Source organism: Schistocerca cancellata, chromosome 2 (assembly GCF_023864275.1).
Source record: "Schistocerca cancellata isolate TAMUIC-IGC-003103 chromosome 2, iqSchCanc2.1, whole genome shotgun sequence".
NCBI classification, from domain to species: Eukaryota; Metazoa; Arthropoda; class Insecta; order Orthoptera; family Acrididae; genus Schistocerca; species Schistocerca cancellata.
In genome coordinates, this window is record NC_064627.1 from 482,716,879 (window position 1) to 482,740,997 (window position 24,119).

Here is a 24,119-nt window from a genome sequence, read left to right on the forward strand (position 1 = left end):
GTATTAAACATCTGGAGGTATGCATATGGAATGATTTAAAGTGAAGTGACCAGATAAAACTCTTCATATGAAAGGCATATGCCAACCTGAGATTCACTGTAAGAACCCTCAAGAAGTTGCAGTCCACTCTCAAAAGAAGCAGCTTACAAAACCCTCAGCAGATTAATACTCAAGTACTGATTATCAGTCTTATCAGGTACTACTGACTAGAGGATTACAGTGCACTCGAAAAAGAATTGTGTATTTCATCACATATTCATTTAGTAAGTTAAAAAGCACCATGGAAATCCACTAGAAGAAAGGCACTGTGCATCACAGTACAGTTTACCGTTAAAATTCCAAGAGCATATGGTTCTAGACATGTCAACCATTGTACCGATGCCTCCTACATATAGCTTACAAAGGTTAGAGAAATTTAAGCGAGCTCATCCCATTAGTCATTCTGTCCCCACACTGCTTGCACCTAGAGCTGGAAGGGGGGGAAGTAACATAGGTATGCCAACTAACCTCCATCACACATCATAAGTTGACTTCTGCATTATGAATGTAGTATGTAGACATAGCCGTAAGAATTCCTTCAAGATATTCTTCAGTGGAGTAGGTAGAGCCATTCAACAGAAATTTCTAAACTTTAATAGTCTTAAAATTCACTAAATTTCATAGGAGACATTTAACATGCTCCAGCAAGTTATTTAATACATGTGTACCCATGTATCTAACTGCTTTCTAGTTTTATGTTCAACTCCTCTTGTGTTTATAGAGGTTTCTTGGGTCCTAGTATGATAATCATGCTTTCCATTATTTTTTATGAAATTAGAAATAATGGAATTGCTTTCTGAAGAGTGAGTATCTGGAGGAGGTTCTGGAACTAAGATAAGCTATTATTTCTATGACACTTAATTACTTGGTTTAATGTTCCATAGATCAATTGCACAATAAATCATAGTAATGTGAAATGGATCATTTTACATTCACATCAAAAATTACGAGGGCATACAGAAAAGTTATGCCTCCAAATTTTTTATATGAAAACTCTTAAAGCGTTTTAAATAAAATAAAAATTATTACATTGTTGCAGATGTTGCAGCACTCGTGAGTGTTCTGGCACTGTTATGCTGAAAGAGACAGTGTCCCATTTGTGGATAAACTCTTCGAATTCAAAACTCAATTACAGCACACTGTTCCACTCACTACACATTACATGCTGCCATGTTACATGCTAAAATTAAGAGTCCTCTTGTGGCATAGGGCTGCAAATATGTAGACCGTTAATAACATTTGTGTTACTTAAAAAGCTTTAAGAATTTTCACTTAAAAAATTCTGAGGCAGGCTCTCATATTTTGTAAATGTGGCTACATGCTGAACATTTAGAATTTTTGTTAAGACAAACAGATATAAGTTGATAATTTCACCCACCACCTTTCACACATTACAATAATACAAATTCTTTTACAGAATAGAAGGAGTTATCAAGAAGAAAGTTTTTCAGTTTATTTTCAAATTTTACTTTGCTGTCTGTCAGGCATTTTATGTCACACTTCTGTGTTCTGAAAGTGTTATTGCAACTTTAGGTTCCCTAAGAAGTGGTTCCTTAACTTATAACTGAACATAAAAACACAGAACAAACTACTTTCATCAATTGTTAAGTCATTTATGGCTGTATTCGTGTGTACATATAATGGCTTCTTTAAATGCCATCAGCTCTAAACACAGATGCAATGGTCACCATTTACATTTTTGAAGTACAAAAGGTTATCTACTGGAACTGGTGGGATATGTATAGCATATCTAAATTATCGTGTCGTATAAAAATCTTCACTTAGATATATTACTTGTCAGTGGAACTATATTTTGTTTCATGTCATGTTTAATACAAGAGTTGCTTTTATTTATTTGTTTTCTATAAACTGCAGAAGTCTTACTGAGATACTCACTACTGCACTAATAAATTAATTTTCTATTTGCAGCAAATGGAGCATTTGCATCTGAAGATGGTGTAAAAAATCTGAATGATAATTTTGATGCCTATGTTGCTCATGATCTTCGAATCTCAGATAAAGATGAACAATCGAAAGTTTCAGCACAGATTCGACAGTTTTACTTTGGGGACAATGAGATTACACTGAAAGATAATGATACAATTGCAACGGTAAGAGATATTTTTTACTTATCTTAATGAAAACACAACTTCCTTGCTTTATGAGGATGTTAATCATGATTGGTGAATCCTAAAATCAACAACTAAAACAGTACATTTCAGACTTACACTGTACTTGTGCGATGCTATTGAAATCTCCCCCTTTATTTATTTTTTCCATTAGCATTTATAGATATGAAAATGACTGCGTGTGTTACTTCATGACTTTGAAATACCTAGAACAATTTCATCAAAACTTGAGGCAAATATGATTTATTATGTAGAAAATCCTTTTATGTTATTTCTACTATACAAAAAATGCTGTGGTGGTGGGATGTCCATGTGATCCAGTCTGTAGATAGATGTAGGTGGCAGTGTGAAGCGGGTGACATGTAAAAATAATTTTAGAAGAACTATATTAGTGTTGTATGCAAAATTTTCATGACCACTGGGCTGGCTGACAGCAGTCCCAATGACATTTAACTCCTAGAAGTGGGGACAACAGTAAGAAGGGGTACATGTGAAGTGCTATTCAAAAACAATAATGGAAATTCCTGGAGCAGTATGTAAAATAAGGAAAAGGCAATCACACACCTACAGCAGATTGATGTGTGAAGCACAAAAAGACATAACAGAAAACAGCATTCATGCTAAGTTTCAAGAACTAGCTTATTTTCTACCAACAGTACACACACTCATACATACAACTACACAGACATCCAAACGTGCACTCCCATGGCCACGCAAGACTCCCGTGCCCATGGGAGATGGTGATCAGTTTGACTTTAGGAAAAGTAAAGACACCAGGGAGGCAGTCCTGACATTGTGCTTCACAATAGGAGCAACACTAAAGAAACATCAAGACACATTAGGATGATTTGTCGAAACCTGGAAAAACTATTTGACAATGTAAAATGGGGCAAAATGTTTCAAATTCTGAGAAAAATAACAATGTACTATACGGAATGTGGGTAACATATAGGGTGACAGTTAGTAAACTATATGAAAAAAAATGTAAATTACTTACAAACTACAGCATGCACATGCTTCATTCAGCATGCAAACATCACTACATATATTTGGATTTAGGTTATGGCATGTTCAATATGCCTGCCATCATTTCCGATGATGGGGCAAAGACGAATAGTGAAATTCTGCATGACTCGCCAAAATGTCGGAATGTCAATGCTGTCGATGACCTCCTGAATAGCTGTTTTCAGTTGAGAGACGGTATTTGGATTATTACTGTGCACCTTGCCCCATAAAAAGGAGTTGCATGTGTTCAGATCTGGAGAATATAGTGGCTACTGAAAGCCCATGCCAGTGGCCTCTGGGTACCCCAGAGACAGAATGTGGTGTGCAGACTTCTCCTCCAGGACATCAAACATTCTCCTGCTTCAATGGGGTCGATCTCCATCTTGCATGAACCACATATTGTTGAAATCATGGTCATTTTGGGTAATGGGGATGAAATCATCTTCCAAAACCTTCACATATCATTCAGTAGTCACTGTACCATGAAAAAATATCACATCAATTATTCCATGACTGGACATTGCACACCACACAGTCACCAGTAAAGGGTGAAGAGATTTCTGCATCATGAAGTGTGGATTCTCAGTCCCCCAAGTGCACCAAGTTTGGTTACTGATGAACCATCAAAATGAAACTGGTCTTCATTGCTAAACCAAACCGTGCAGCACATATTAATTCCCATCATGCCCCATGGCCAACCACACACATTGAACTTCCTAATGCAAACTGTTCAGAAGTTATGGTGATTTCATTTCATATAGTTCAATAATAGTCACCCTGGACAATAAATACAAGAGCTAAGGGGGGACAGTAAGAGTGGAGTATGACGATGCATCTTACACTCCAACTGTTCAGTCTGTACATTTAAGAACCAATGACTGAAACAAAAGAATGTTTCAAAAGTGGGATTGAAATTTAGGTTGAAGGATACCAGTGATAAGATTCACTATGACATTGCTGCCCTCAGTAAGAATAAAGAAGAGTTATAGGATCTGTTGAACAGAATGAACAATTTAATGCATGCAGAATAAGGATTGAGAGTAAACCAAAGAAAGTAAAAAGTAATGAGAAATAGCAGAAATGAGAATAGTGAGAAACTTAACATCAAAATTGATAGTAATAAGGTAAATGAAGTTAAGGAATTCTGCTACTATTGAAGCAAAATAACCTGTGACTGATGAGGCAAGGAATGTATGAAAAGCAGACTAGCACAAGCAAAATGGGAATATCTGGTTGAAAGAAGTCTACTAGTTTCAAACATAGGTCTTAAATTGAGGAAGAAATTTATGAAAATGTACATTTGGAGCAAAGCATTGTATGGTAGTAAATCATGGACTGTGGGAAACCTGGAAAAGAAGAGACTTGAAATATTTGAGTTGTGATACTACAGAAGAAAATTGAAAATTATGGATGGACTGATAAAGTAAGGAATGAGTGAGTTCTTCACAGAATCAGCAAAGAGAGTAACATATGGAAACCCTGACAAGAAGAACAGACATGGTGTTAAGACATGATGGAATAAATCTCATGGTACTAGAAGGAGATGTAGAGGGTAAAACCTGTATAGAAAAACAGAGATTGAAATACATCCAATGAATAACTGAGGGAATAGGAATCTAGAAAAAACACTGTTGGATTAGGATAACCTTAACACTGCTAAAAATAGTGTGGGGCTAGGGGTGGGAAATTTTGACTGAACATAACAAACACATGGTTCACTATTTGGAAAAAAATACTGTGGGTTTAAGACACTATTAGCATCCAAAGAGTTTGGGTGAGATAAATTAAGTATATAAAAAAATTGAAAATGAGTTGTATATTTATTCTTGCATCTTAGGAGAAAACAAATATATTTTGTAGAATCAATTTTTATGTTACATTAGAATTGCAATGGACTTTAAAACAATTTACTTTATAATTTCTATACTATACTTTTAAAACATAAAATTTTAATAGGTTTTATATTTCCTTAACTCAATTGGAAAAACGGATCCCATATAGGATTACTTTGTTGCCCATCTGCTAGTCTGTCTGTCTGTCTAACTGTTAAAAACTTCTTTTCCTCAGGAATGGGTAGACAAATCAGGTTTAAATCTATGCCACAAACTAAGTTCTAATGTCTCTTAGAAATGTAAATAAATGTTAGATTCTAAGTCAATGCAATCAAAAGATACAGCCATTTATATCACATATTTTGACACTCGGAAACTCACTCATCAAAACCCATAGGGTACTTCTCATTGACCTAGAATCATGAAATTTGGCAAGAAGCAACGTTTCACAGTACAAGGAAGGGAAAAAATCCGAAAACTGCTAATTTGTAAATATATCAGATGAAAAAAATATTTTTTTTTTTTAGTAATACATTATTCGACTGTGTCTGTCTGCAAACTCCCCCGCCCCCCCTCCCTCCCCCTTTTTTTTCCTTGTAAAGGTAGACATATCAAATTAAAATTTATGTCACATACTGTAGTCTGTGGTTTTTTGGTTGTGTGAAAAGCTTAGGCTTCTAAGTCAATGCAATGATGTAGCCATTTATGTCACATATTTCCATACTTGCTGACACACTCATAAAACCTGTAGGGTACTTCCTGTTGACCTAGAATCATGAAATTTAGCAAGAACCAAAGCTTTATGGTGCAAGTAAAGGAAAAAGTCTGACAACAGTTATTTTGTAACTATATCACACAAAACATATTTCTGTTGTCATTTATAATCAGATTACAAACTTAAAATGAAAACTTTCTTGTAAGTCATGGAATTCCCTGGGACCAATGTATTGCTGGTATCGAAGTCAGTTAAGAGGCAAAAACTGTCAAGAGTCTCTATTCCCAGGCTTGATGAGCTTTCTTTGTGCATAATTATGTTTGCACAAAACCCTCAGAATGCGAGTGCTACTCAAACATTCCCCATTTTTAAATTAAAGAATTTTCCCAACATGCATATTTCATTAATTCTGCCTGTGTTCTGTAAGATTATAGTCAATAAGTAACTGGGCAATATCAAAAGATTACTAGTCACCAAAGAATGATCACCAAAAAGGGTGAGAAGTTACTGAACAAAGAAATAGTGCCCTTAATTTCAAAAAGTGCAACGAATGGAAAACTAAATGATTGTTAGATATAGTTATGACATGAAGGTGAAACAATTCTTAACACAAATCAGATGACAAGCAAGAATGACTTTAAACACACAGGGACAAAAGAACAGATGAACCAGAAATGCAGTTAATTGTAGAAAAAAATAATCCAAATCAGAAAATTGTTGAACTTGCAAAGAGACATTTCAGCTGATATTGATTTGTGAAAAGGGGTCATAGCCCCATTAGATGTCAGATCAATAGGCTCCTTCTTCAGCAAAGTAAGAAGAATTAGTTGCGAGAGATTAGATGTTTGATAAGAGTGAGCTGGCCTAATAGGCTAAAAGAGATCCATCTGCTGCAAGAAGGGAACAAGGCAAATATAAAGGATAAGCTATCAGGGAGAGTAGAAGGTCAACATCCCGAAGATGACTTAGAATTAGGAGAAGAACCAGGAGATTATGATAGAGTGAGTAGCAGTCTGTGCCTGCTGATGATGCCGTATTAAATGACGAAGTATCATCATTGAGTGACTATAGAAGAATACAGGATGACTCAAACAGATTTTGTATTTGGTGTGATAGATGGCAGCTAGCTTCAAAGGTAGAAAAATGTAAATTAACACAGATGAGTAGAGAAAACAATCCTGTAATGTTCAGAATCAGTAGTGTGCTGCTTGACACATTGACTTTGGTTTGTTTGGAGAATTTTAAGAAAGTGAAGCTAATCTATTAAGGAGACCATCTACAGAACACCAGTATGACCCAGTCATGAGTACTGCAAGTGTTTGGGATCCCTCGCCAGGTCAGATTAAAGGAATACGTCAAAGCAATTCAGAAATGGCTGGCAGATTTGTTACAGAAGTTTGATTGAGAAGTGAGTATTACAGAGATGCTTTTGCTTTTGCTTTTTGGACTCAAAGAGAATCCCTGGAGGCAAGATGACTTTTTTTTTTTAATGCTATTGGGAAAAATTAGAGAACCAGCATTTTCAGTTGACTGCAGAATTATTCTACTGCTGCTAATGTGTGTTCCATATAAAGATCATGAAGAAAGTATAAGAGAAATTAGGCCTGATGCAGAAGCATATAGACAGTCATTTTCCCCTAGCTTCATCTGTGAATGAAACAGGAAAGGAAATTACTTGTAGTGGTACAAAGTTCCTGTCACCATGCACTCTAACAACACATGATGGGGATGCTGATTTGCAGATAGGCATGACAAAAAGACTGTCACAAATAAAGCTTTCAGCCAGTAAGGCCTTTATAAAAAATAGACCACACACACACACACACACACACACACACACACACACAAATCCAACTCACACACATGTCTGCAGTCTCAGGCAACTGAAACCACACTTCAGTTGCCTGAGACTGCAGTCATGTGTATGAGTTGCATTTACATAAGTGTGTGTGTGCGTGTGTCTGTGTGTGTCTCATCTATATTTGACAAAGGCCTTACTGGCTGAAAGCTTTATTTGTGACAGTCTTTTTGTTGTACCTGTCTGCAACTCAACATCTCCACTATATGGTGAGTGGCAACTTTCCTTTTTATAATATTGTTACATTCCATCCTGGATTTTTGACTGTCTGATTGTCACCATGCACTGTATCATGGCTTATGGAGGGTGCATGTTGATGTATATGAATTTCAGTTGGGACAGGGAGTTAAGCTGTTATAGGAGATGGAGGAGTTCTTCTTCACCATGAGCCTAGAGCATGAAAAGTTCATAACCTGTACTATTCCTGAGCATTTAACAGCAGAGCTAGAGTCTTTCGTTCATGTATATCAACATGGCTGTGACACTGCAAGATGAAAACCTTCAAAGAACTGCCCTGCTAGGCAAGAGGTGAGGCTATCCAGTACTTGAGAGCAAGATGGAATTTATCAAGTACATTGAAGCTATTAGATTTAATGAGTGTGCATATAGAGATTTAGTACCAAAGTACAATTGTATTAATTTTAAAATTATTGGCAACTTCTGAGGTACACTCAGGTGGCATGAATACAAGCCCTCTTCACTGACACTCTTTCTGGTATGAATGCACAGGCAAATAGAAAATCATAGTGGACTGACAAAGTGTAGAAAGCATTCATACTAGCCAAAGACTGACTCACAAGAGTGATCACTTTGGTTCATGTAATACTCAATGGACCACTCACTGTCAAAGTTGATGCCAGTGATTCAGCCATCAAAGCAGTCCTACAACAAGTTGTAGCACATGAAGCACAGTTGCTTGGCTTCTTCTCTAAGAAACTGAACGACCTCACAGTCAAAATGGTCCATGTTTGACCATGAATTACTCTCCGTCTACAAAGCAGTCAAACATTTTAGAGAAGGTAATGAAGGAAGACATTGTTATTTACATTGAGCACAAGCCACTTGCAGATGGCATACGACACCCTTCAAAAGACATTAGTTATCGTCATGTCAACCATGTTTTTTTTTTTTTTTTTCTACACAGTGTATGACAAGACATTTGTCATCTGCATGGCGTCAACAATATAGTCTCCTACTACCTATCATGGATCAATGTTATTTCAGTACAACTAGATTACAACAAACTAGCAGAAGAGCAGAGCCACAATGTGGATATTAAAGACTTACTTAACAGTGATTTCACCAATCTCCACATAGAACAGTGGCCAGCCCCTTTGACTAATATCCAAATACTATGTGATGTATCTCAGAACAAAATTAGGCCACTAGTACCAATGTCTATACCCCACATGACTTCCAGTCAATTAAACAACCTGGTGCTCCTGGGGGTTAGGCCAACAGTACTGCTCATCACTGAACATTTCATTTGGCTGAATATTAAACATGACTGTTGAGCCTGGACACAAGCTTTCCCACTGAGCCAGTGCAGCAAATTTGTTTATCATACACAGTGTCAAATAGGTCATTTTGATATACCACATGCACATTTTCAACACAGCATATAGACGTCATAAGCCTCCTGCTGACTGTCAGTTACAGACAGGGACACTCATTGAGTGGAAGCAGTCCTGATTAAAGATGCTACAGCAGTGTCAGTGACTCATGTATTCATGAACGATTGGATACTCGATTTGGCTAACCTAAAATGATAGTGACAGACCAGGAAAGACTATTTCGGTCCATGCTGTTTGAGGCTCTCTGCCACCTTGTGGCATTAAAAATAAATAGATGACCATTTTCCACTCTCAGAATGCTGGGCTTTTGGAGCAGTGACAGAGAACCCTAAAAGCTGCACTCATGTGCCACAGAGGACAGTGGACAGAAGCCTTGCCTTGGGTGTTACTAGGCATTCACATGGCATTCAAGGACAACTTACACAGGTCACTTGCAGAAATCTTGTATTGAGAATTACTCACACCTCAGGCAGAATTCTTTCTATCATCTCAGCCCTCTGACCCAGCACACTTACCAGCACCGGTCAAGTGAATGGAGAGCCACATCAACCACACTTCAGTGCCACCGCCTACCTCACATGCCAAGCTGAAAGTTTTCATGTATTAGGCACTGATTAAATGGTAATTTGTAAGGCTATGGGACAATATGATCCAGCCAGCTTAACAGCCACAATACTCTGGCCAGTGTAGAGTGTTAAAACATGACACCCACATAGTGAACATTTTGCTCAATGGAAAGGCAATGACAGGCTCTTTAAAACACCTAAAACCAGCGTGGAAGCCTGTGCAAACACACAGCAGTGCATTGCAAGGACCCTCAAGAAATGGACAATGACCCATGCGGTTGTTTACCACTTGACATGCAGGTCCCTAATTTAAACTCTGAGGAGACAGTCTTCATTAAACTTAACATGAGACACTGATCCAGAGAACATCCTTGTGAAACCTGTAAACAGGGATCTGATAGTGGACAAATGCCATGACAATTGTGTGACTGATATTGGGCCAATAGCCTGAAAACTTACATACATGTATCAGTTACCACAACGACAGCTACCACACACTGCATCACAGACAGCTTGTATCCTCCTACTGATGTGCCATTCCAGCCTCCCCATCCCCTGTTAACACATATGCCAAACTAATCTCACTAGAACCACCCCCACTGACCTCCTCACCATTTTGTACAATATCATCTAGACAGAACGACTGCTGTGAGCCTATTCATAATGAGAAATGGAAAAACCACTGTGATTTGCAGCCGACCATCTCGAATCAACACTGAAAAATGGTCAGCCATGTCCAAATCAACAGCCAGCCACAACATGGCTCATCAAACACCTCTGCACAAGAGCCCTCCCCCCCCCCCCCCCCTCTTGAAGAAGTCCACTGACCATTGCTCTGCCAGAGCTCTGCACTATGGAAACAGGAGTGGGGGCACCTCTGCTGGGACATCAGCATGAGTAACATCTCTAACCACAGCACATGTGGTGCTGAGTGGAATACCTGGGTGGATTCCAGAGAGTTTAGTTCACTTAGAACCTTATATTACGTGGATGTACTGGATGTTGTGTATGGGAATAAAGCAATATTGTCACAACAGTGTGTCATCTCTGTTATCAGCATGACCACTGCAAATAGCTGCACCATTACCTGAGTGGTCAGCACATCTGACTGCCATACTGTGGGACCAAGTCTGATTCCTAGCTGGGTCAGAGTTGTGTTGTCCTCATCATCATTTCATGATTACCAACACGCAAGTTGCCCAGTGCGGCATCAACAAAAGGACTTGCAACTCAGTGGCTGAACTTTCCCAGGACTACAGAACCTCCATCAAACCTGTAATTACAAGAGCAATTGCTGCTCCTATTGTATCTGGGTCACCCCTAATAATGCACTCTCTGTCTTTAGCCAGGCTGATACCTTCTTCACTTGCTATGATTACCTGAAATCCATTATCAAAATCCCTTTGTAGTAGTGCTGTCCTCAGTTACCTGCATAAAATGGTTTCACAGTAGTTATGACCTTGTAACCTGATTCTAATTTCTCTCCATTTGGCCTACACCCTTCCCATGACTACTACCTAGTAGCAGAACTCTTTATCTTCCTGCTTCATTTTGTTTACAACCTACCATTAGTTATATGACTATCAGCCTGGTGCACTCTGCTTTCTATTATAGCTAGATGAGTTTCCTCCTCAAATACTTCAGGTAGCAAGCAAAATTATTATCTAATATGATTTCAAATGTGACTGCACATCTCTTTTCATTTTGCTCCTGGCCTGGCATTTATTCATTGTTTCCACAGTATTTTTCCCCTTAGATCTATCTAATTCACACTTCTCAAAATCTAATTTAGTCTGAAGGGCACAGATGTTTTCCAATACTCTTCTGTATACCCTGCTGTTCCATGGGAGAAACTCAATCCATTCTCTGTTGAATTCCCCACCACTATTGGTCTAGTGGAAGATCCACCCACAACCCTCACATGGCATTATATTGTTCACCACCCTACAGCAATACAGAGACTTGTCATGTATCGTAAAAATTCCAAATCACAAAGAAGATTAAAATACTAAAGGAAGATTAGAATTCACATAGTGCTGTCAACTGCAGCACCCAGAGGGTCAATAATGTGCTGAACAGCACTTTCAGGCATGCTTCATTGACATAACAGCAGATTATTATTAAAACTGTCATTTTTTACTTTATCAGTCCATCTAATTTTCAACACCCATCTGTAGAATATCTCAAATGCATCAAGTCTCTTCAGTTTTCCCTAGTCCATGATTCACTATAATACATTCTCAGAAATTCCTTCCTCAATTTAAGGCCTATGTTTGGTACATGTCTTCTTTGCCAGGAATTCCCTGTTTGTCTGCTCTAGTTCGCTTTTTATATCCTACTTTCTTCAGGCACCATGGGTTATTTTGCTTACAAGGTAGCAGAATTCCTTAACTTCATCTACTTCATAATCAATTTTGATGTTAAGTTTTTTGCTATTTTCATTACTTTTGCCTTTCTTCAATTTACTCTCAATCCAATCAGAAGATAATGCAACAGTTATTGTGATGTCTTTTTACTGGGCATCTGTTGGAAATTCGAAAGCTTTTCTGAGACATGTTGAACCACTCCTGTCATTTCTGTTGGGAAAAATAATTCGTTCATCCTAATAAGTGACTTTAATGTGAACTTCTTAACAGATAATAGAAACACAGTAAACCTTGAACATATGATATGATATGCACTTAGTACAAGTCATTGACTCTACAATTTGAGTAACAGACTGTTCCAGTACTTTAATAGATAAGAACAATGTGAATCAGAAAAGGATGCTGCTCACTGCACAGAGGTGGTGTTAAGTGGCAGACAGGCATATTTAAAATTATATTAAATTACATTATATTACAAGGTGTACATAAAGTCTTTGAACACTTTCAATTATTTATTGACTAGAACTAAACATTATACAGATGTCACACACATTGCATTTTGAAGAGTAACTCTGAAAGCTTTTTTTACAAACATTTGATATGCAAACCCATGAGTGACCTGGCATACATCAACACAGTAATCGAATTCTTGCCATGCCTGTACCAGCATGGCATCGTCGACTGTGGCAGTTGCTTCCCGTATTATCTCCCGGAGCTCTACTACATCATGTGGTAGAGGCAGTATATACACCAGATCTTTAATGTGACCCCAAAGAAAAAAGTCACACAGAATGAGATCTGGTGATTGAGGAGGTCATTTCGTGAAACAGTTGCCCCCTTCTGTAGCACGGCTGATCCATCGATGCAGCAGCTCCATGTTCAAGTACCCCCAAACTTCATGATGAAAATGGGGTGGAGCCCCATCCTGCTGTAAGATGAATGGACTTTCCACACTGCCATTGGAGCCATTTCAAGGTCACAGGATGCATGATGCACCAATTTCTTTGGACTCCTTGCGAATGTCTCTCATACGCACTCCACATTCACTTCACTCACACTGGGATGTCCGCTTATCTTTGCCTGGCACAAGCAACACATCACAACAAATTTGTTGTGCCAGTGGTAAATGGCCTTCCTTGTTGGTGGCTTCTTACCATACTTGGTCCTAAACATCCATTAAACAGCCATAGCACACTTGTTTTTGTTGAACTCCAACACACAGAAAGCTTGCTCCGTACCTGAACTTGGCATGTTTGTGACTAGCGCTGACTGATTATCAGCATATTACCAATCTACGCTGTGGCAGTATACATGGGGGGGGGGGGGGGTATTTCAGGGTTTCTCTTCAAAATAACATATGCATGACATCTGTACAATGTTTGGTTCTTGTGCAATAAATAATTGAAAATGTTCCTGGACTTTATGTACACCCTGTATAGTATTACGTGCAAGCACGTGTGCACACACAAACACACACACACACAAATCTCTCAAAACATTACACCAAACTTGCTTTGGTATTAAGCATTTCAAAATGTCTTTTTTTTTTTTTTCAGCACCATCTTTGGGCACTTTGGGCCACACTGTGGAGAGATGACAGTGACCATCTGTGTGTGTGTTATGCATGGGTGAATGTGTGTGTGATGTGTGTGTGTGTGGGGGGGGGGGGGGGGAGCACAAGCACACATGTGCACCTCTATTGCTAGCACCACATGTGCGCAGATGTGTGTGTAGTAATATTTTTAGTAATATCTGACACACTTCTTTTAAATCTGCCTGTCTGCAACTCAATGTGGTGAGTAGCAAACCATTCTAATTAATATTGTTCAATGGAAATTCTGAGATGGGATAACAACATGAATTAGGATAGATTCTACTCACCACACAGAGGAGGCACTGACTGGCAGACAGGCACATTTAAATTATCTGGGGCAGGCAGTGGGGATACAGAAGAGATCTGAGGCAGAAAGAAGAAGCAGATGTTAGAAAGGGTTGAGAAGCATTTATGAAGCTGGAATGAGAGCAGAGAAGGGCACAGAAGCAGGCTGAGGGTAGGGATTAACAAAGGTCCAGGCCAGGCAGTTTATGAGAGCAAAAGATATGCTGCAGGGAGAATTCCTGCCTAGCAACTTAGAAAAGCTAGTGTTGGCGGGGAGAATGCAGACAGCTTTAGCCATGAAGCAGTTGTTGATGTAAAGTATACCAAGCTGCATGGCACACTCAGCAACTGGGTGGTCCACATATCTTTTGGCCACAGTTTGATAGCAGCCATTCACGTGGACTGACAGCTTGTTAGTGGTGATGTGCACATAGAGTGCTGCACATAGGATGCATTAAAATTAGTGCACCACAGGGCTACTTTCTCAGATGGCCCTGCATTTGATGCAGTAGGAGGGTGAATAGGACAGTTCTTCCATCTAGGTCTTTTACAGAGATATGAACCAGAGGGTAAAGGGTTGTGAGGGTGGTGGAGCAGGGATGGGCAAGAATACTGTATAGGTGGGGTGGGTGGTAGAGTATCTATGTGGGAGAACAATGCAAGGAATACTACTCATTTCAGGGTATGATGAGAGATAGTCGAAACCAGGGCAGAGAACATGATTCCATTGTTCAAATCTTGGGTGATACTGACACATGAGGGTGGAAGGGGGGGGGGGGCTCCTTCTGTGGCTGGTCAGTGATTGTATGAGGGATAGTAGGAGACTTGGGTGACACAAGGACAGGAAATCTGTTTCTGGACACCTTATCACTTAATTTATGAAAGGAGGGCATTAAAAACCTTACAGCTACTGAATTGGATACCCTTCTGTACTATTCATAGGTTTCTATGATCATAGTGAATGACTTCTTTTATTGTAATAGAATGAATAAGATACACACTGTTGTGTTTAAAAAGGAGCCTTTTTTCCCTTATGGAACACCTCATGGAGAATATGTATTGCATGAGAGATGTAAGGATTTCAAGTTCCTTAAAAATATTTCTGCACTGGTTCTAGGATGAGCTCCTCTCAAGATTCTTAGTCTCATTTCTGTGTATATAGTGCTTCTCTAGCTAGTGGTTTTATTCCATGTTTCTGTGATACGAAACAATGTGTGAATACAGTTTTTGCAATAATCCAGGATTTGGTTTGACAGTTTAGTTTGCAGTATAGTAACACCCTAGCAATCTTTTGGTCACCCAGTTTTCTCCTATTTATTCATCACTAGAGGTTGTCTGAAACTAAGAAAAGCTTGTTTTACTGTAACTAGTGTGAAGACCATTTATGTATAACATTTCATAATATACATAAAAACCTTATTAACTGGCACTTCATGTTCATCTCATGAGTTATCGATAAGTACCCCATACATTGTACATTTACAATATTCTGCCCAGAGAGACAGATCATTAACAAAAATAATAAGAAATAAGGCACCCACAACTGAGCCGAGAGGCACACCACATGTGATGGTAGCTCATTCTAATGATACTGAAAAACTTTCACCACTATCTAAACATGGTAAAATTTCCAGCAGATACCCTGCAAATTGACACCACTCTAACTGTTGCTTATTACTGTTATCTTGATGCCACACACCTCAATTTACTGTTCACCACAGTATTGGCGTGATACTAGAGATATACAAAATACATTATTTCTAACAACTTACAGTCATGTTTACACAGAACTGGCCAAGTTCCTGCAGGATCACCACCCAACCCCTTACTTGCATGAGCAGTTGCTGCTCCTATTTCATCCATGTCACCCCTAGTGTGAATTTGAGCAAGGTGGTGCAGTGGTTAGCACACTGGACTCACATTTGGGAGGACAGTGGTCCAAATCCTCATCCAGCCATCCAGATACAGCTTTTCCATAATTTCCCTAAATTGATTAGGGCAAATACTGGGATGGTTTCTTCAAAAGGGCACAGCTGATTTCCTTCCCCATCCTTGACACAATTCAAGTTTGTTCTCCATCTCTAATGACCTCAGTGTCAACAGAACATTACAGCAAATCTTCCTTCCTTCCTAGTACGGAACTCCCTGTCTTTAGTGAAGCTGTTACCTGCTTCATTTACTAAGATCATGCTAAAACTGGTGCTTGGCTTCACAGTACTTGAGACATTGTAACCTGATTCTAATTGTCCTGAAGCATACACAACTGTCCTACCTAATGCAAGACTCTTTTCTTCCTGTTTCATTTTGTTTCTGACCTACTCAATGGCTAGATAAGTATTCTTCTGAAGTACTTCTAGTAACAAGCAAAATTTTTATCTGAAGTAATTTCAGATGTAACTGCAGATCTGTTTCCTTTTTGAATTTCACTTGTTACCATTTCTGCAGAATTTTTCCCCTTCAGCCTATCTGATTCCCATATCTCAAAACATCTTATCTCTTATGTATGGCCTCCTGTTCCACAGGTCATTCTCTGTTCAATTCTCCACCACAGATGGTCCATTGGAACATCTACCCATAACCCTGACATGGATGGCCATTCTATAGCAACACAGACACCTGTTACATATATCATAAAATACTTAAAGGAAGCATAAAATTCAAATTCTGCCATTGTTCATGTATGTCAATATTAAACATGTATAAGATCACATGAACCATAAACATTTTTCATTCCTTTTACCTGATATTACATAACAGATTCACTAATGCACCTATGGTTAATTTATATTTATATTTATCAAGGCAAAATGTGCATAAAGTAACTTCTAGACTACCAATTACTTAAATACTGAAGGGACAAAAATCATAACATTCCCCTGCACATAGTGTTGCCAACTGTTGCACAAAGAGGGACTTGTTAACAAATTGTACAACGTGACTAAGTGTCAGTTTGAGATGGTGAAACAGTAAACATGGTGTCTCATAATGTTTGGTGGTAAGCTACTCTTATTCCTGGTTTGCATACATTATTTAACTGGGAGATTGGAGAGTGCTTCAAAAACTGTGATGTTTGCTGATGAGACTAGTATACTAATAAAGAGTTCAAACACTTCCATACAAAATACAGCCAAGAGAAAAATAAAATAAGCTTATGACTGCATCACACCAAACAGTTTAACCCCTAATCATACAAAGACTCATATTATGGAATTCCAAATTAATCTAATTGATTTACAGAAACCAGAAGTAGAGATCTGTTGGCACATACAGGATGAGCTGGATGAGCCTGCATGTGTGACATTCTTGTGTATCTAGAGAGATAGTTAACTGAAGTATTAACAGCACCTGGATAAGTTAATGGAAGAAACTTTGTAATGCTTGCTTTGCACTTGGAAACCTTTCTCATTACACTATTATGAAAATGAAAGTTATTACTCACCGCATAGCAGAGATGCTGAATCGCAGATAGGTATAACAAAAAGACTGTCACAAATAAGCTTTTGGCCAGCAAGGCCTTCATCAAAAATAGACAACTGAGCTGCCAGAGACTGCAGTCATGTGTATGTTAGTTGCATTTGTGTGTGTGTGTGTGTGTGTGTGTGTGTGTGTGTGTGTGTCTGTCATCTATTTTTGACAATGGCCTTGCTAGCTGAAAGCTTATTTGTGACAGTCTTTTGTTGTGCCTGCCTGTGACTTAGCATCTCTATTATATGGTGAGTAGCAACTTTTCTTTTCATAATATCATTACATGTGGTCCTGTATTTCTCATTATACTGTTATGCAGGTGTAATTCCTAGAATACTTTTCACAGTTTCACTATTAGAGCATAGTCTGCCAGCACACTGCAGCTATAGTTAAAAAGCTTTTTATTGCATGGACACATACACTAAGGGCATTGTGTAGAGATGATAACCAAACATCTTGCAGAAGCGTCTTCAGTGACGTATGGATTCTTATATTCATGTGGCAAGTACATAACCACCTTAATGGTATTTGTCAATAATGTAGGATGATTAAATTAGGGTAAACAGTGCACAATTCACAATTGTAATATTAATAATAAAAACAAGTTAATTCGCATAGTAATCTGTATGAGCTAGTTAGCATTAGTCATAATTTATTGTTACTATACTTTATAGAAGTAGCCTTCAGTGTTTTCTTCTGCCTGTTGATACTTAGCTTGATTCATTCCAAATCCCTAAAGGCTCTTCGTCAAGGTGAGATTTATAGAAAAGGATGTGTGAGTGAATGAATGAATGAATGACATGCCACAACTTCATTACCAGCATGTCACTGTAGCCATCACTTTCATTCATTCATTATGTTCCATAAATCCCATCATGAAGGAGAGATTTAGGAATGTGGAATAAGCCGAACTATACTAACAACAAATTATGACTGTTACTAATGTATTCACACTGACAATTATTACTTCCAAGTTACTTCATTCATGATTGTGTATATAAGGAAGATATCAGCTACTTTGAGAAAAACCACTGTTCCTCATGTTCTACTACTCACATACTGTCTTAACCAAAGCTTCAGACAAAACTTTTATGTAACTTTACTACTTTCCCCTTTTATTTAAGCGGCTGCTTATGTCCTACTAACCTTACCCTCAATAGGCATTTGTAAATATGTCCAAAGTCAAGATCTGTTTAACACAAAATGTTAGAGATTTGCATAATCTGTCTCCCTGTGTGTCCAGATATTGTAACAAGTTGTAGAGTAAATGGCCAAGATGTGTTCTTTTACTTAATTTTTGAATATCTGTTGATGTTCAACACCTGCTTGATGTCTACCGACAACCTATTAGATAGGGATACATCGGTTTTTGTGGGAATTATTTTTGCTCTAAGTACTGTGGTTGTGAACTACATAGTTTATCCTAAATTAATTCTTGTTGTTAATCACAAATACCATTTTGGAGTATATGCATTGGTGTATGAGTGTAAGAACCTCTAGGTCCATGAAGAGGCTTCTGCAAGATGTTTTGTAATCAAATTTACACAATGCTCTTTCTGTACATTTTGGAAGAATTAGGTTTTATTTCATTTGTTATACTGCCTCAGAGAATTATGTCACAGGGCAGTATTAAGGTAATGGTCACAGTCCGACTCTTCTTCTATAGATAAACCAATATAAAAAAGAATGTTGGAATAACTTGCATAGCAGATACGAAAGATTTAATTTTTTTCCTTGACTGGAAACATGGTTGTTTCCATTATTGTCTCTTACATTCTGAGTCACAATAGTGCATCAAAGACTGATCACCCTGTAACAGTTCAGTTGAGAAAAACATAATCTATATTGATCCAGTGCTCCTGAAACATTTTTGCCATATATATACTTACGATTGTGAGATAGATGTCATGGTACCCATTGATCACACACTTCAGTATACATCTAAAGCCATCATGAGTGATAGTATATGCAGATCCATGACACTTGTGGAAATCACTCTCAATGCTGCAACACAATATATTATTGAGCTTACATCACAGATCATATAATTCATGTTATTTAATGGCTAGCTATTGTAGTTTAGTAGTATACAAAGTTTTCCATTCTGTTGCAGCTGGCATCAGATTTAATGTTTGTTGAAGGAATAGACACAGTTGTGCGGAACATGAGTTTGAGTTCTGCAGAACCAGTTTACTACTATGAATTTTCTTTCAATGGACCACTCAGTACATATCCAGATTTCCCAGGTAAACTGCTATATGTTCCTAAAATTAATAATTACACATAAATTTCCTATGTACTACATGTACTGTTACAATTGTTAATGTACATTATTTATATGCTCTATGTCTTCATACCCAGTGCCACTTCCTCACAATCTTACTGCTAAATATTGTTTCACAGGAGCTTGCCATGGGGATGATGCAAGATACATGTCAAATTACGCAGGCCAAGACCCAAATTCTGCTGCTTACAAAATTGGGCTTCAGATGAATCAAGTGTTTGCCAATTTCATCAAATACGGGTAATGCAATGAAATCCTTACAGATATGGAACATGCTGAGAGTGTGTGTTCCTTCTTTTAGAAAATGAATGAAAGATCAGGCAAATTGTATTACAAGTATGTTTTGTCCATAATTTCTGTAATTTTGTTCTTTCAGTGATCCAACACCAAATACTGATGATGTGGTTACAGTTGACTGGAATACATACAACTCAGATAACACAAATTACTTGGAATTTGCCTCGCCTCTTTACGTCAGCACTGGGCTCAACAAGGAACGAATGGATTTCTGGCACAGTGTGATGCCCTAATCTGTTGAAAGTATTAAATACGTATTAGAAGAACCAAAATGTATTTAGAAAGAGACTTAAATAAAGCATCTATTTAAAAAACTGAACATATTCCTAATTTTATAGTGTTAATGGGCAAATACTTAAAATCATTGTTGCCACCAGTTATTACGTTTGTTCTTTTCCTATGTGATGTAATTTGTTGAACAGATACATATAAATGATGGAAATCAGTCAGAAATGTTGAACACCAACAAGCATTATAAGAATGTAGGCTTCCGCGGCCGGTGTCATAGTGATTAAAATTCTTCTGGGTATTATGCCACGTCATTGCTAAAAACTAAAACCAACGTTTCGGCCAAATTTCAACGGTTTTCCTCAGGGCAAGACTGGTTTTGCATGGGGATAGGTGCTTCTATTTATTACAGACTATCCATGTCTGGCGTCTCTGTTAAAGAAAGAGGCTTTTCGTGGATGTCCATGTCATCAACAATTGGTAGCTGTCCACCAATCAGCATTCGGCTTCTGGTTGGCAAGTTTTCCTCCTGGAGTGCGCGGAATTTGACTGACAGTTGCTCTTTGCTCTACAGTTGTTTGCGCAGATATGTCGATGTCCCATGTAGCTTCTGCCCCGTGACAGGAAAATAATAAATAGAAGCACCTATCCCCATGCAAAACCAGTCATGCCCTGAGGAAGGCCATTGCAATTCGGCCGAAACATCAGTTTTAGTTTATTATTGTTGTTAGTTTTTAGCAATGATGCGGCATAATACCCAGAAGAATTTTAATCACTTGCAAGCATTATTTGGAAAGTAAGGTAAAAACCACCATAGCTAATCAAATGTTATGCAAAAATTGAAACATGCATACAACTGACCGCCAGCATACCTTGCTCATCAAACGTGGCCATTTACATTTGTATTGCTGCAATGTGCTGTTTACAGTATCAGTTGAAAATTTTTAAAACAATTGAACAGCCCACTGGCTGTGAGATATTGTCAGTGATTCAGTTTTTGACAACAAGGAGTGTTGCAGCAGTGGAAATTTATTGATGGTTAAGTGAAGTGTATGGCCACCATCCAATTAGTGACAGCAAAATGTATAAGCAGGTGAGAGCTTTTGAGGATGGACAGGATAATGTTCATGGTGAACTGTGATCAGGCCAATCATCAGTGATGTCAGAAGATTTGGTCAAAGCCGTAAATGAAAAAATTTGTAAAGACTGGTGATCACAATTTCAATTTTAGCATTGAAACTTCTGAGTAAGGGTAGAATGGAATAATGAAGAAAATTTTACTGTGTCTGGAAAAGATATTATTTATTAATTATGCCTGTGAGTGGTCTATCAGAAAGAAGCTAATTGTAAGTCCCTAGGAAACAGTATTAATAAATTTCCACATGATCAAAGTAAAAATGCACCACAACTAGTAATATGTGTGGATAATCAACATATCATTGTGATTTATTGGGATCTGTATCAGGATGATCTGAAATGGATTTCTCATATCTCATCTCTAAATTCAAGACTAGCAAAAATGAACTACGTTCTAAGAATGCTTTGCAATAAACACTAGTACGGAAGCAGTTAGGGCTGTTTACTTTTATAATGTGCAATCATAATTGAAGGAAGATATTATTTTTTTGAGGAAATGTACAAAATATGAAAACAGTTTTCAGAAAACAAAACCCAGTTTATTGAAACAAGCAAGAAACAAAAAACCATACATTCTGTTCTTTAAAGATATAAAAATTTTACCTCTTCCTAGCATTTATATACTGGCAGTATTTTATTCAAAGTAAAATTATCAATGATTACAGTACCAGATGTGCAATGGCCTTGCCGCAGTGGATACACCGGTTCCCGCAAGATCACCTAAGTTAAGCGATGTCGGGCGTGGCTGGCACTTGGATGGGTGACCATCCAGGCCGGCATGCACTGTTGCCATTTTTTGGGGTGCACTCAGCCTCGTGATGCCAACTGAGGAGCTACTCGACCGAATAGTAGTGGCTCCGGTCAAAGAAAACCATCATAATGACCAGGAGAGCGGTGTGCTGACCACACGCCCCTCCTATGCGCATCCTCAACTGAGGATGACACGGCGGTCGGATGGTCCCGACGGGCCACTTGTGGCCTGAAGACAGAGTGTACAGTACCAGATCCAATGTGACATACGTGATAGTCACTGCAACACCAAACTGTGCCAAAATGGTGTGTACTATGCAGGAACAAACTATACAACAGGTTATTCAGACATATAAAATATCTTTCTGAAGTTCACATCTTTAAAAAAATCCGTGACATCCAACCTACTGCATACCTGCTTTTAGTCATTCAGTATCTCAGTAATGAAACCATGGAAATTCATACCTTTAAATGTGCAATAATACTCAGATTTGTTAAATGTGCAGTATACACACAATGGGTACTTAACTGTACAAAATGCTAAGTGCCAAATTTATGAACTGAAGTTGTTACAAACAAACTGTCTGTATTACAGTGTTTTAATTATTCAATCCCCAAACTTTTCCACATTACAAATGAGAGTATCTTATCAAATGTTAGTGGTGGGTTCATGACACAGTTGGAACTGTTTGGTGCTGAAAGCAATTCAAACAGAAACATTTATGAAAGGTGCTAAGACTCATCAAATTATTCAAGGTGCTATGTTCTTAGTCACTCTCCATAGATCTGCATATAACATTCTTTATGCTCGTTCTTTTCCCGGTAAGGTATCATAGCCTTTAAATCTTTCTTCCTTTCATCTGTAATTGAACGGATTGAGGGAATAGATTCAAAGGTAACAGATTGAGTGTTTTTGCATATCTCCCTTTTTTGAGCACACCCACCTTACAGCTCATTTCCATGTTGGTGTAACATCCTACACATGCTACATCTGTTGAATCATATGTGATGCAGACAGCTTTTGAAATGTTCAGCTTTTTTGTAGAGAGTATCTCATCTGCTATAGCTTGAATATTAAAAAAAAAATCAGAAGTATTCATCGATGTTACTTTGAAAGGCCTAACAACTTTTGCTTCCTTGACCATTGTGCCTTGGGCACTGGGTACAAAAGCTTTTGTCAGCGCCTTCCTTCTCTCTACCAAGGCAAACTCAGAGTCACAGGGGAGGAAGCTGTGCCCACTGACACGAAACCATTGTTCTATTCAAGTGAACAACCCATTTGCCATCAGGAAACGAGAAAGAAATACCATCATTCAATTCTTGTTTTGTGCAGCACAGTTGTCACTCCAAACAACAAAGTTTTTCTTCATTGTTATCGTGATGTTTAACACTTTCAGAATGCATGATGCGATTTCATTTCCACCCCTACCAGTGACACTCTCATCCCACATACACATGTAAGACTGAAGGGTGTCACATACAGTACTGCCATGTTGTTACAAGATAACTGGTGGCGATAAAACATCTCAGAGTATGTTAGTGTGGGCACAAACATAATCTGCTGCATATCAATCGACAAGCAGCAAATGTAACTGTCAGGGAACTGAGAACAGATGTCACTCATCAGAGGGCTCTGTGCCATCTCTGCCTTCCTATGGCGAATCTCTAAATGTGCCTGTGACTGCAGTGAACCTGCTTTTGCTTCAATGTTCAGTAGGTCACGTCTTGCAGGTGTCTTTCCTAGGTCTGTGGAAGGAAAGGTTGGGAAATTCTTTCAGAAAGATGCTACTATAAAAACTGGAACTTAGGGTGCTTTCAGGAAACATCTTTTTAAAGTGGGAGTACATTCTTGAAATATTCAGGTCAGGACTGAGAAATTTCTTGCTTGCTCTTTCTTGGCTGTAATGGCAAACTTCCCAGGAAAAGCAATTTGTGTGCTGCTTCATAAAAATTTTGTCTTCTTCGCTATATTGTGATTGAGCATGTCTTGTTCTG

The 24,119-nt window shown here is 38.2% G+C and overlaps 1 protein-coding gene across 1 annotated transcript in view; it reads left to right on the forward strand.

Annotated features, from left to right (window-relative positions):
- LOC126146334 (esterase FE4-like) overlaps positions 1 to 20,328 on the forward strand; it is a 79,925-nt gene extending 59,597 nt beyond the window's left edge. Inside the window, exons 8-11 of the mRNA XM_049915613.1 lie at positions 1,969 to 2,150; positions 19,542 to 19,674; positions 19,832 to 19,952; positions 20,089 to 20,328. Of these exons, the coding sequence (XP_049771570.1) occupies positions 1,969 to 2,150; positions 19,542 to 19,674; positions 19,832 to 19,952; positions 20,089 to 20,242 (590 nt within the window). The 3' untranslated portion in view covers positions 20,243 to 20,328. The remainder of the gene's footprint in view (positions 1 to 1,968; positions 2,151 to 19,541; positions 19,675 to 19,831; positions 19,953 to 20,088) is intronic.
- Positions 20,329 to 24,119: the final 3,791 nt, after the last annotated feature.